Here is a 12,678-nt window from a genome sequence, read left to right on the forward strand (position 1 = left end):
ACCCCCAAGTTTGTCGATGATACAAAAGCTGAGTGGGAAAGTGAGCTGTGAAAAGGATGTAAGGATAAAATAGTATCAGAGATAATGGGAACTGCGGATGCTGGAGATTCCAAGATAATAAAATGTGAGGCTGGATGAACACAGCAGGCCAAGCAGCATCTCAGGAGCACAAAAGCTGACGTTTCGGGCCTAGACCCTTCATCAGAGAGCTCTCTGATGAAGGGTCTAGGCCCGAAACGTCAGCTTTTGTGCTCCTGAGATGCTGCTTGGCCTGCTGTGTTCATCCAGCCTCACATTTTATTATCTTAGGATGTAAGGATACTTCAGTGTGATTTGGAAACGTTGAGTGAGTGGGAAAATGCATGGCAGATGAAGTATAATGTGGACAAAATTGAGGTTATGCACTTTGGTAACAACACCAATAAGGCAGTTTATTATCTGAATGGCTGTTAGATGAGGAAGGGGATGTGCAACAAGACCTGGAGGACCTTGCACACCAGTCGATATTTCATAGGAAGAGGGTTTGACTATAGGTGCCGGGATGTTATGCTGTAATTGTACAGGGGGACTTGGTGAGACCACACCTGGAGTAATGTGTGCAGTTTTGGTCTCCTTATCTGAGGAAGGATGCCGTAACGATGGAAGGAGTACAACAAAGGTTTACCAGACTGATTCCTAGGATAGCAGCTCTGACATGTGAAGAGCGATCGGACTGGTTAGAAGTATACTCATTGGAGTTTGGAAGAATGAGGAGAGATCTCATAGAAACCTATATAGTTCTAACAGGTCTAGACAGGCTAAACGCAGGAAAGATTTCCTCATGCCCCAGGACTCCAGAACTAGCAGTCAGAGTCTGAGGATATGGGGCAGGTCATTTAGGGCTGAGACGATGAGGAATTTTTTCATCCAGGCAGTAGTGAGCCTGTCAAATTTTCAGCACCATAAAATGGTTAAACCCAAAACATTCAATGTATTCAAGGAGTCAGATATAATACTTAATATTAAAGGGATCAAAGGGTATGGATTGAAAGTGAGAAGTCAGGACTGAGTTGGATGATCAACCATGGTCATACTGAATGGTGAACTGGCTTGAGAGGCCAAATGACCTACTCCAGCTCCGAGATACTGTGTTTATGTGAATACATTTGGGTTGAGATAGTAGGAACTGCCGATGTTGGAGAATCTGAGATAAGATGGTGTGAAGCTGGATGAACACAGCAGGCCAAGCAGCAACAGAGGAGCAGGAAAGCTTGACGTTTCAGGTCTGGACCCTTTTTCTTCTGAAGGGTCCCGACCCGAAATGTCAAGCTTTCCTGCTGCTCTGTGGCTGGTTGGCCTGCTGTGTAAATACATTTGGGCTGTTTTCTTTAGAAAAGTGAAGATTAAGAGGTGGCTCAATAGAAGTTTTCAGGATGATGAGATTTTAATGAATTAAACAGGAATGTCTCTGGCCAATGAGTGAGGGGCTAGAGGTCACAGGCACGAGATAAAGCCTAGAGAGATGAAGAGGAGCTTGTTCACTTAGAGGAGCTGGCATCTGGAATTGTGCTGTAGGAGGCTGACTCCATCAATAATTTTGCACGAGAGCTTGAGGCTGAGAAACTCGCAATGTGGGGATAAGGGATTGTCGGGGGGGGGGGGGGCGGGCTGAGGGAGGGAGGTCCCTATTTTGTTAACAGATTAGCCAAACTTTTTACTTATCACACTTTGAACTGCTTTGCACTTGCCTCCGTCCCTCGGACGAATCGTTAACTCAGTGTCCATTGGAATTCAGGTCTCCCTGAAAGTGCACCAACAGGGGAGCTGGGAAAATATCTTGCTTGAACGAAGTGGGTTGCTACATTTTTACGTTTACTCTTCGACATAGCTGGAGGAGTTCAGAAAGCAACTGTTTGTGGCATAATCACTTTAAGGAACCTAATTTTCTTCCAAGTTCGTAATCACTCCTAATTGGTGATTTTGGAAAATTTCAACATAGCTAAGCGAACCGTTTTTTATTGCAGCATTTAGCTGACGCAAATTATTGATGAAATTCATTCCTCATCTAATTATTTCATAGTGAAATGATCAGGAAACCCTCAGCAGCACCCCCCCCCCCCCCACAAACTTTGCTGTGCAGGTGCATATAAAGGGGTAAACAGTGGAAAGCTGTCATATACAAACCAAGGAGAAAGCAGCCAGAAGGCATATATTCAGGTAAAGCTGCCCTCGAACAACATGTTCACCCAGATTCCCTCGGTCTATTACAGAAGACAGATGGGATTGTCTGGGGAACTGTTCTAACTTGAATTGATTGGTAAACTATAAGCTACGACTTCTGTGCAGATAAGATCAGTTAAATTTACCTTGTGAGGTGCATTGAATTGCATATTACTGTGCGTCTCCTTTCAAGTGGTATGAACGATTGACTGAAGGGAATGTCAAAGTATTCCATAGACTAAGGGCCAAGTTATAATTCCAGTTAATTCTTGTTCCCTTGCAAACTAATTCCCTGTGTTGCAGGGCCAACTGGGTGTAGAATAGAATCGAAAAATAGTTAAAACTGTGGTGTAGTAATGTTATGGTGGATATGATTTTTTTCCCTTCTCACCACCGTTTACTTTTTCTGTCGAAACCCCAGAGCCTCAGAAAGTTAGGTTCTCTGGTTGAAATGGCAGGATGACGTTCAGAAGAGGAACACAAGACTGAATGCATGAGCTAAATTAGGGCTACTTCTGAGAGGGTGAGGGAAGAATTGATGAAGAGCTTTGAGATTTTTACTGGTACAGATTTAGATCCAGGAACAACCTTTGCCTGAGATGCAAGATTTCAGGACTAAAAATGTGTGTTTAAAATGAAGTGGAAAGAAAACATGAAACTTATGCAACATTTCATTAATGAGAGAGCACCAAAATGCACTGTGGAATTTATGGCTAGTTCTTATCTGAACAGAATAATGAATGATCCCTTTTCAATGAAATTTTTAAAATCCGGTAAGTAAACTGCTGGGAGATTGTGAATTGTAGACTAAATAGGCCAGTGACATACTCCAGAGTCCGAAACATTGCCGAGTTACTATTTCTATAAATAATATAAGGAGTATTTTAAGTTGTGAGGAAGTATTTCAGTATTGAAGATACCTGTATTTTTCTCTCTTCCATTCCAGATTTATTCCAGAAACTGCCGCCCACAATGATGAAAAGTTTTGCTACGTTTTTCTGCCTGGCCCTTTCAGTTAGCATCTATCAGCCCTCTGTTACTGAAAGCAAGAGGCTACATTTTGGGCAATGTTCATTGACAGTGAACTTACAAGAGATTCGAGATTACTTCTCAGAAATCAAGCACATTATTGTAAGTAAAACACTCAAGAACACCTTTTACTCTTGTATTTGAAAGATATTTGATGTGTATTTCCAATAAAACACTGTCTACTTCCTTTGACAGCAAGCCGAAGATACCATCACTGACACCAGGCTTCTGAGTGAATCTGTTTTTCATGGCATTCAGGTACAGCACTCTTTGCAGTAAAGGTTTTGTTGGCTAATTTTTTAATGCAAATTTAAACATTTTTCATCAGATAATCTTACAGTGTAGTTGTAAGAATTATTTAGCTTTACTGATGCTATTTTTAAACAATACATTTGTTCTCATAGCATATTAATAAGATCTTGATTGTTATTATCATGAAATTCTTCTGCAGTCAATTTTATATGTACCTATTTTGAGTAACAAAACCGTTTTTAGAACCACTGTTCTTGTGATATAGCATCTCCAAGGAATTCGCTAAGCAATGGAAACATTCAAATCAAAAATTAAAATGCTGTTTATTTTGTTAGAAAACAATGTTGTAAATTCACCTTTTTATTCCCCTAACCTGGCTGCACCTGCTCTCATTTCCAGGCAGAGGAGAGCTGCTGTTTTCTGCGCCACTTGTTGAGATTCTATGTGGAGACTGTCTTCAAACATCACACTCCATCTAGCTCCCTCATCGAGAGGAGGACCAGTAGCTTGGCCAACTCCTTCCTCAGCATCAAGCGAGATCTTCGGCAATGTGTAAGTATCAAGGACTGCAGCCTACAAGTATTTGAGATTCTGACTTTGTAATAAAGTATTGTCTAGGCCAACACAGAACTGCGTGTATTTCTCAACACAATGCCCTGCAACTTTAGTTGTGTTCTTAGATTTCTCCAAATAGGTGACAGTGTATGAAAAATTTTGCTTCTGTGCTGTCTGAGTGCCAGTTATAAAATTAGGGGTTTATATCATTTTTCTGTCAGTAAAAGCACGTTTTGATGAATACTGATGCAAAAGGGATATTGTAACTAAAGCCTGTTACTTTAATCTGATGCCTAAATACGCAGAAGTTGGGAGCTTTGAGGTTTTCTCAATTAGTTTTACTGCGCTCCAGTTCAAACCTAGCCCAGAGCAAATTACATTTTTAAAATTTTCAGTCAATGCGCTGTACAAGTTGTGAACAGTATAAACTTAGTGTGAAATCCTTTTAATGGTAATAGCAGACACTCAGGATAATTCAGTCTTTTTCTGGTTGGCAAGATGTAACCAATGATGTGCCACAGGGTTTAGTCCTCAGGCCCCAAGTATCTATATTATTGATTTGGAAGAAGGATAGAAAGTACCATACCCACATTTGCACATGATATTTAAACAGGTGAGAAAATAAGTTGTAATGAAGTTAGGAATGTACAAATGGAAATGGATAGGTTAGGTGAATGGACAAAAGTTTGGCAAGTGATTTTTTAGCATTGGTAAGTGTGAGGATATCCATGTTTGTTAGAGGAATAAAAAGACAACTTACTTTCTAAATAGAGAGAAACTTCAGAATGCTTCAGTGCAGAGGGATCTGGGTGCCCTCTGGCATGAATTGCAGAATACAAATATGCAGTTACGAGATGTAACAAGAAGGCAAATGGAATTTTTGCATTTATTGATAAATAATTAGAATAAGAAGTAGGGACGTGCTGCTGCAACTGTACAATAATTAGTGTGACCACACCTGGAGTATTGTATAGAATTTACATCCCTTGACTTAAAGAGGGGTCCAGTTGCATTTGAGACATTTCAGACCAGGTTCAGTCACTTGATGCCAGAGATGACTAGTTTGTCATATGAAGAGAGATTGAACACTTTAAGCCGATACTGTCTGGAGTTTAGAAGAACGAGAGGAGATGTCATTGAGGTATATGAGACGCTAAAGGGGATTGACAAGGTAGATGTAGAATGGATGTTTCCTCATGTGGAGCAATATGAAATGAGAGGTCATTGTTTAAGGAAAGAAGAAAGCAGATTTAAAACAGAGATGAGGAGAAATTGTTTCTCTCAAAGGTCGTGAATTTGTGAAATTCACTGCCCCACGGTGCAGCAGATTCTGAGACATTGAGAAATTTAGGGAGGAGACAGACAAATTTTAATCAGTAATGAGTTGGAGGATTATAGAGAGTTGAGACCAAGATGAAATAAGTCATGATCATATCAAATGACAGCTGAAGGGCTGAATTGCCTACTCCTGCTCCTAATTCTTACGTTCTTATATGGAATTATTAGTCTTTGTTTGTTCCAGCATAACATTAGCTGTCAGGCTTGAAGGGATCACGAGACTTTACAAATGGTGTCTTTGTCACTAAGCTCATTGAGATCTGCTGTTAGGTATATTTGAATGTACAATTCAATCTATTGGCTGTGCACAGCATTATTCAGGCATTGATCTAAGAGCAGTATGCACAGTATAATAGCAGTCTTTAGTACAAGACGGTAGTATGAACCATATCAATTCATAATGACATGGTATGAACCAGGTTATATTACCGTCTCCTTTTCTGCGTATAACAATACAATAAGTACAATGATTTGAGAAGTCATTTCTAACTTGCCTACATCCAACAATTAAACTCATTTTACTAGATGTTTTGTGCGGCATTCCTGACTGGTGATAAGACACTATCAAATTGCAAAATTGATGTTCTAGTTAATGTAAATATTTTTTTAAAAAATCTGTTTATGTGCCTGTAATGATTGTGATCAATTGTATACTTAAAGGACTATTAAATAGCAAACAAGTAACAAGCAATGTATCAGTCATAATTAGAAGTGATTAATATACATGTTCATTTAACAATTAGTATCTATATATTCAGAATGGTCATTTGGACACTGGACTGTTACTTTCCATCTTTTTTTCTATTGAATAGAGTACACAATTCAAATGCCACTGTGGAGAAGAATCCAAAGTCAGGATACAGGAGATACACAATGCTTTTGAAAATGTAAGTTGACATGCTTTCCACTTCACATCTATAAAGTTTGGTAGGACAAAGAGTTTCAAACCACAAAAGATCATAGGAATCTCTCTCCATTAGAGACAGAGAGGGAGCCAATTGGTTATGCATAGCTTGAGAGTAGTTACTCCACAGTGTGAGGTTAGGTAAGGAGGCCGGTATACGCAAGAATTACCCCAACTAGTATGGGAATTGAACCCGAGCTTTAGGTTTTATTCTGCACCACACATCATTTACAGTCATACAGCCTTGGAGATGTAAAGCACAGGAACATCCAACGTGTCCAAGCTGACCAGATACTCTAAATTATTCTAGTTCCATTTGCCAGCATTTGGCCCATATCTCTCCAAACCCTTCCTATTCATATACCCATCCAGATGCCTTTTAAATGTTGTAATTGTACCAGCCTCCACCATTTGTTGGGGAGGTGATGGCCTGGTGGTGTTATCATTGGACTGTTATTTCAGAGATCCAAGTAATATTCTGGGGACCTGGGTTCAAATCCTGCCATGGCAGATGTTGGAATTTGAATTCAATAAAATATTTGCAATTAAGAATCTAATGATGACTATGAATTCATTGTGAAAAAACCCATCTTGTTCACTAATGTCCTTTAGGGAAGGAAATTGCCATCCTTACTTGGTCTGGCCTAAATGTAATTTCAGATTCACATCAATGTGGTTGAGTCTCAACTGCCCTCTGGGCAATTAGGGATGGGCAATAAATGCGGCCTAGCCAGCGACAGCCTCATCCTGTTAACAAATAAAGGAAAAGAAAACTTCCTGTAGCAGTAATATTCCATACATGCACCACCCTCTGCATGAAAAAGTTGTCCTTAAATCCCTTTTAAACCTTTCCCTTCTCACTCACTTTAAACTTATGCCCTCTAGTTCAGGACTCCCCTGCCCTGGGGAAAAGTCCTTGACTATTCACCCTATTCATGCCCCTCATGGTTTTATAAAACTCTATAAGGCCACCCCTCAGCCTGCAGCACTCCAGAGAAAATAACCCAAGCCTGTTCAGCACCTCCTTAAGGCTCAAACCCTGCAACCCTGGCAACATCCTTGTAAATCCTTTCTAAATCCTTTCAGGTTTAACAACATCTTTCTTTAAGAGTGAAATCTTTAAGAATGAATGTAACCCCCTGTATTACACTCATAATTGCACCAAGAATTCCTCACCGAACAAAATCTGGAGTAAAAATCATCCTTGACATCAATAGAGAACAAACGGGGAAATACAAAGTCTAAATGGTAAACCCAAGATGAAAGTAATTTTCCCTCTCTCAGCATAGAGTGTCTATTGTCCTTTTGAGATTGATGGACAGCTAGACTTCATATGTGTCTGCACTTCAGAGAAGCTTGGAGAAAGGACTGTGAAAATAGAAAGTTATCTGTAACAAATCCTGAAAGCAACATACTTTTGAATCAAGGCTTGTATCCATGTTAAGTTATGCTTCTAGTGCTGGGAAAAGCAAGTGTAGATCCTGACAAAAGAGAAGACATCAAAGAAAATAAGTCCCTTCCTAAACTTTATTATCTCTGACCGCATGCCATTTATTATTAATTAATATATCTCTGCCTTTCAGTTGGATCTTAATGTTGCTGCTGTAAAAGCCATTGGTGAAGTGGAGTTTCTCATCCATTGGATGGCACTGTCTCACCGGGACTAAGCACTATCTCTGAGAACAGCACAAAGAATGTGATAAGACAAGATGGTACCAAGAAATGTAACACTTGGATAAGGGATGAGTACCTAAGACTGTCACATTTCCACCTTCACTATAAATCTTTCAGTTCTAGCACTTTACCTATTATACTAGTGACCACTATCTAGTTTGATATTATGCTGAATCCTGTTATGTTGTGACTGACTGACTGTAATCTCAGATTGGCTGTCAGTTCTGTAGTCCCAGTAGTTCCAGGAATGAGCTGTGGCCCTGCTGGGAATACAGGCAGCCCCCAAAAATGAACGAATGCTGGTATCACCACGACTAGGCTAGTTTGGAGGTGGGGTGGGGGAAACCAGGATGGAGAAGCTGGGGAATGGGTTAAAAGGGGTATGATCTCGGAGAGACATTTGAAGGAAGTGCCCTGCCCTCTTACCCTACACCAGCCAACACAATAAAAGTTCCTCAGCTACCTGCTTGGCATGGGTTCCCCCATTTTGTTGATAAAATAGCACTGGAGGGTAGGTGAGGCATTTAAGGGCCTCAATAAATTACAGACTAGCTGGTTGCTGAGCACCTCCATGATCCCCTGTAAAGTGGAGACAGACCGTGGTGAGGTAGGTAGCTAGTACTCCCTTGTGTATTCAAACATGCTTGTGTGGGAGTATACGTTCTAGCCCATAATCTAGGCTAGCTTTACTCTACAACAGGAATGCTGCCCTCTTGGAGGTGCTTAATGCCTTTTTAGATAGTCCTTAAATGTCTTACGGTAATATTTTAAAAGAGCAGGTGAATTCTGGTGACCAACCTTACCAGCCCAACATTAATTCCTTCAAATATTATTACTAAAAGCAAACAGTCTGGTAGCTTATGTCATTGTTGCTCATGGGACCATAATGTGTGAAATTTGTTACATTTCTCATTATTCTGTGATTACTCTTCGAGCACTTTCTGGCTGTGAAATATTTTAGGACATCCCTAGGTCTTGAAAGATGCTATAGAGGTGTGAGTTCTTTTCTTTCTGAAGATAATCAGAATTAATTTTGTTAGATGACATTTAAATCCTTAATTTTGTATGTATCTATGGAAAAATATTTTGAAACTTTAGTAAGCACAACTACTAATATTGGTAAATATTTCCAGGAAATACAGTTTTTGAAGTATTTATGTTTGATAGTACTAAATTATCATTTGTAGTCTATTTATTGAAATAAACATTCTGTGAAATAAATACTGTTTGCTTTTGCTCTGAGTTTTATTTAAAGGGGAAATTTTAATGATTAATGTGATGCCTACCTTGACAAACCAATGAGCTTTAATTAAATAGAGATAGTAGGAACTGCCAATGCTGGAGAATCTGAGATAACAAGGTGTAGAGCTGGATGAACACAGCAGGCCAAGCAGCATCAGAGGAGCAAGAAAGCTGATGTTTCAGGTCTACGCCTTGTTATCTCAGCTTTAGTTAAATGTTGGGCCAAAAGTTAAAATATCCTTCGGGAGCTTGCACTTTTATTGTACTGACAAGCATGACATAACTTGCAGAATTTTCAGAACAGGTTACCCTGGCTGATCCTGGAAATGAACCACTATTAAAGCTTAGAGTGAAAACGCCTCACACTTCAAATTATTTTAATTCTTTCATGCACTACTCATTAATATGACATTAATTATGTATCTATTAGCATATTCATTCAGATCTGTCATGATTTTCATGATTCTTAGCTGCATAAATAAAATTCAAGAAAAAGCTGAGTTATATTTGATCTTCAGTCTGTTTTGATATATTTCTGCCTTTAGGCTAAATTTTGTGTCCTCACCATATATTGCTTGGTGTGACTCACACCATGAGATAGCAAATGGCAGAATGTAAAAAGTTTAAAAAAACTGACAAGCTAAGAGCAAAATAGAACATGCTGGAATTGCTCAGCAGGTCTGTCAGTCTCTGTGCAGGAATAATGTCAATGTTTGCAGCAGCCCTTCATTATTGTTGGAGAAATTACAAGCTGGAACCCATTTAAAATATGCATGTCAAAATCCAAAAAACTTTACAAAGAGAGGAAAAATTGGAGTGATTTGTGAAATGCCCAAGAGGAAAGTAAATGCAGCCTTAACATTCATTTCAAGAGGGCTAGAATACCAAAGCAGAAATGTACTGCAGAAACTCTGGTCAGACACAATATTGTGGGCAGTTTAAAGATATTAAATGGTTATTGGAATGTCAGTGTCAGGATTTACTGGCCTTTTCATGTTGTGCTAAGAAAGTGTTCTAATTGAATGATTTATGCAGTTTAGAAGGCATTTATTGAAACAATATTCATAGATTTTATTAAGGAGAATACTGAAACAAAGAGCTTTAAGAAGCCGCAGAGAATATATTACAGATTTTTGTGATTTGGTGATGAGAGGAGGACGTGTGCTTGGACTGCAAGCAAGTTTGAAGTGGAAACGGGAGGGACTATCAAAAGATTATGTAATAGGGAATAACTAAGAATGTTCCAGACAAGGAGGAGAAAGGAAATTAAATCTCCTTATTTATTAATAAAGGAAGCTGCTTGGTGCTTTCCAGCATTTACTATTCTGGTTGATTCATTTTCGACTTAAAGATTTTCCACTACATTAATTTGTTTAGTTCTGTATTGTTCGATGTAATGACATCATTGCATGGATTATATCTACAGTGATTTTAAAATTTTTAATTCACTTGCTTAAGAATGATTGTACAATCATTGCAAAGCTAATGGATCATACTTGATTCATGAGTAGGGAATGGCAACCTGCATCATCACTGAGAGGAATTCCCAGGCAATAAACCATTTGTAAAGCCTTTGTTTTACACCTGTAAGTGCTATCACACGCAACTGAGCGACTTTCCCACCGCCAAAACTCACTATGAATTTTTCTTGTTTTCCTTTCGAAACACTAACCACCAACAGTCCAAAACTTCCCACAATATTCCACAGTGTCAGCAGTACATTTCTGCTTTTGTATTCTCACCCTCTTAAGATGAATATTAAGATTGCATTTACCTTCCTAACTGGCAACTGAACTTGCATGTTAACGTTAAGAAAATGCTGGACTAGAACTCCTAAGTCCGTTTGTACTTCAGATTCCCAATGCCTTTCCCCATTGAGAAAATAGCCCATGCCTCTAATCTTCCTATAAAAGTGCATAACTTCACACTTTCCCACATTGTATTCCATCTACCACTTTTATGCCCACTCCCCTACCCTGCCCAAGCCCTTCTGCAGCCTCCTCACTTTCTCAACACTACCTGCCTCTCCACATATCTTTGTGCCATCTGCAACTTTAGCAACAATGCTCTTAACTCCTTAACCTAGATCATCAATTTATAAAGTGAATAGTTGTGGCCCAACACAGGGTCCTGCAGATTGTCCTTAGTCATCGGCTGCCATCCTGAAAAAGGCCTATTTGTCCTCATTCTCTGTCTTCTGTCAGTCAGCCAATCCTCAATCTATGCCAGTATCCTGCCCCTAATGATTTGGGCTCTTATCTTATTTTGCAGCCTTCTGTGAAAACTTGTCAAAGGCCTTTTGGAATTTCAAACAGATCATGTCCACTGACTTTCCTTTGTCTAACTTGCTTGTTACATCCTCAAAAGAATTCTAACAGATTTATCAGGCATGATCACCCTTGCTGAAACAGTACTGACTCTACCCTATTTTACCATGTACTTCCAACTATTCTACAATTCCTATAATAATAGACCAATGATTTAGGTCAGGCTAACTGACATATCATTTCTCACCTCCTCCCCTTTGTAAACTGTCATTTTCCAGTCCTCTGCGACCTTCTCTGACTCCAGTCGTTCCTGAAAGAACATGACCAATACCTCTCAATCTCCTCACCTATCTCCTTCAGAATTCTGGGGTGTGGTCCAACTGGTCTGGGTGATTTATTCACCTTCACACTTTTCATCCTTTCCAGCACCTTCTCCTTAGTGATAATTTCCACACTCGCCTCTGCCCGTTGATTATCCTGAAGTTCTGGTGACTTGCCTGTGTCTTTCAACATGAAAGCTCATGCAAAGTACCTATTCAGGCTGTCTACCATATCTTCGCTTTCCATTTCTACCTCTTCAGCCCCATTTGCAGTGTCCACTACTTTTTAGATGTTTATAGAACTCTTGCAATCTTCTTTAATATTAGTAGCTTGCTTGTTCTTATATTTCATCTTGTCCCCCATTACTGCTTTTTGTTATCCTCTGATGGTTTTTAAAGGCTTCCAAATCGTCTGGCTTCCCACTTATCTTCACCACATAGTATGCTTTTGCTTTTGCTTTTACTCTATCACAATTTTCCTGGTCAGCCATGGTTGCCTCATCCTCGCCTTAACATGTTTCTTCTTCTTTAGGATGAATTTCTGCTGCACTTCCTGAATTACCTCAGAAGCTCCTGCCGTTCCTGCTCCAACACCTTCCTTGCTAGTCTCCTCTTCCAATGAACTCTGGCCATCTCTTCCCTCACATCGTAGTAGTTATCTTTACTCACTTGTAATACCTTTACTTCTGATTCTAGCCTCACCTTCTCAAGCTGCATGGTTAATTCTATCATATTATGTTTGCTGCCCCCTGGGGTTCCCTTCACCTTAAGCTCCCTAATTAAATCTTTCTCATTACACATCACCAAATCAAGAATTGCCTGTTCTCCCGTGGGCTCTACCAGAAGCTTCTCCAAAAAACATCTCATAGACATTCTATGCATTCCTTTTCTCTTGATC

General features: G+C 39.5%; 1 protein-coding gene across 1 annotated transcript; it reads left to right on the forward strand.

Annotated features, from left to right (window-relative positions):
* Positions 1-2,094: 2,094 nt before the first annotated feature.
* Positions 2,095-8,092, forward strand: LOC125462721 (interleukin-20). The gene is made up of 6 exons (XM_048552996.1): positions 2,095-2,196; positions 3,146-3,330; positions 3,424-3,486; positions 3,880-4,032; positions 6,186-6,260; positions 7,861-8,092. The coding sequence occupies exons 2-6, from the start codon at positions 3,172-3,174 to the stop codon at positions 7,942-7,944; spliced, it is 534 nt and encodes a 177-aa protein (XP_048408953.1). The 5' UTR covers positions 2,095-2,196; positions 3,146-3,171; the 3' UTR covers positions 7,945-8,092.
* Positions 8,093-12,678: the final 4,586 nt, after the last annotated feature.

Source organism: Stegostoma tigrinum, chromosome 21 (genome assembly GCF_030684315.1).
Source record: "Stegostoma tigrinum isolate sSteTig4 chromosome 21, sSteTig4.hap1, whole genome shotgun sequence".
NCBI classification, from domain to species: Eukaryota; Metazoa; Chordata; class Chondrichthyes; order Orectolobiformes; family Stegostomatidae; genus Stegostoma; species Stegostoma tigrinum.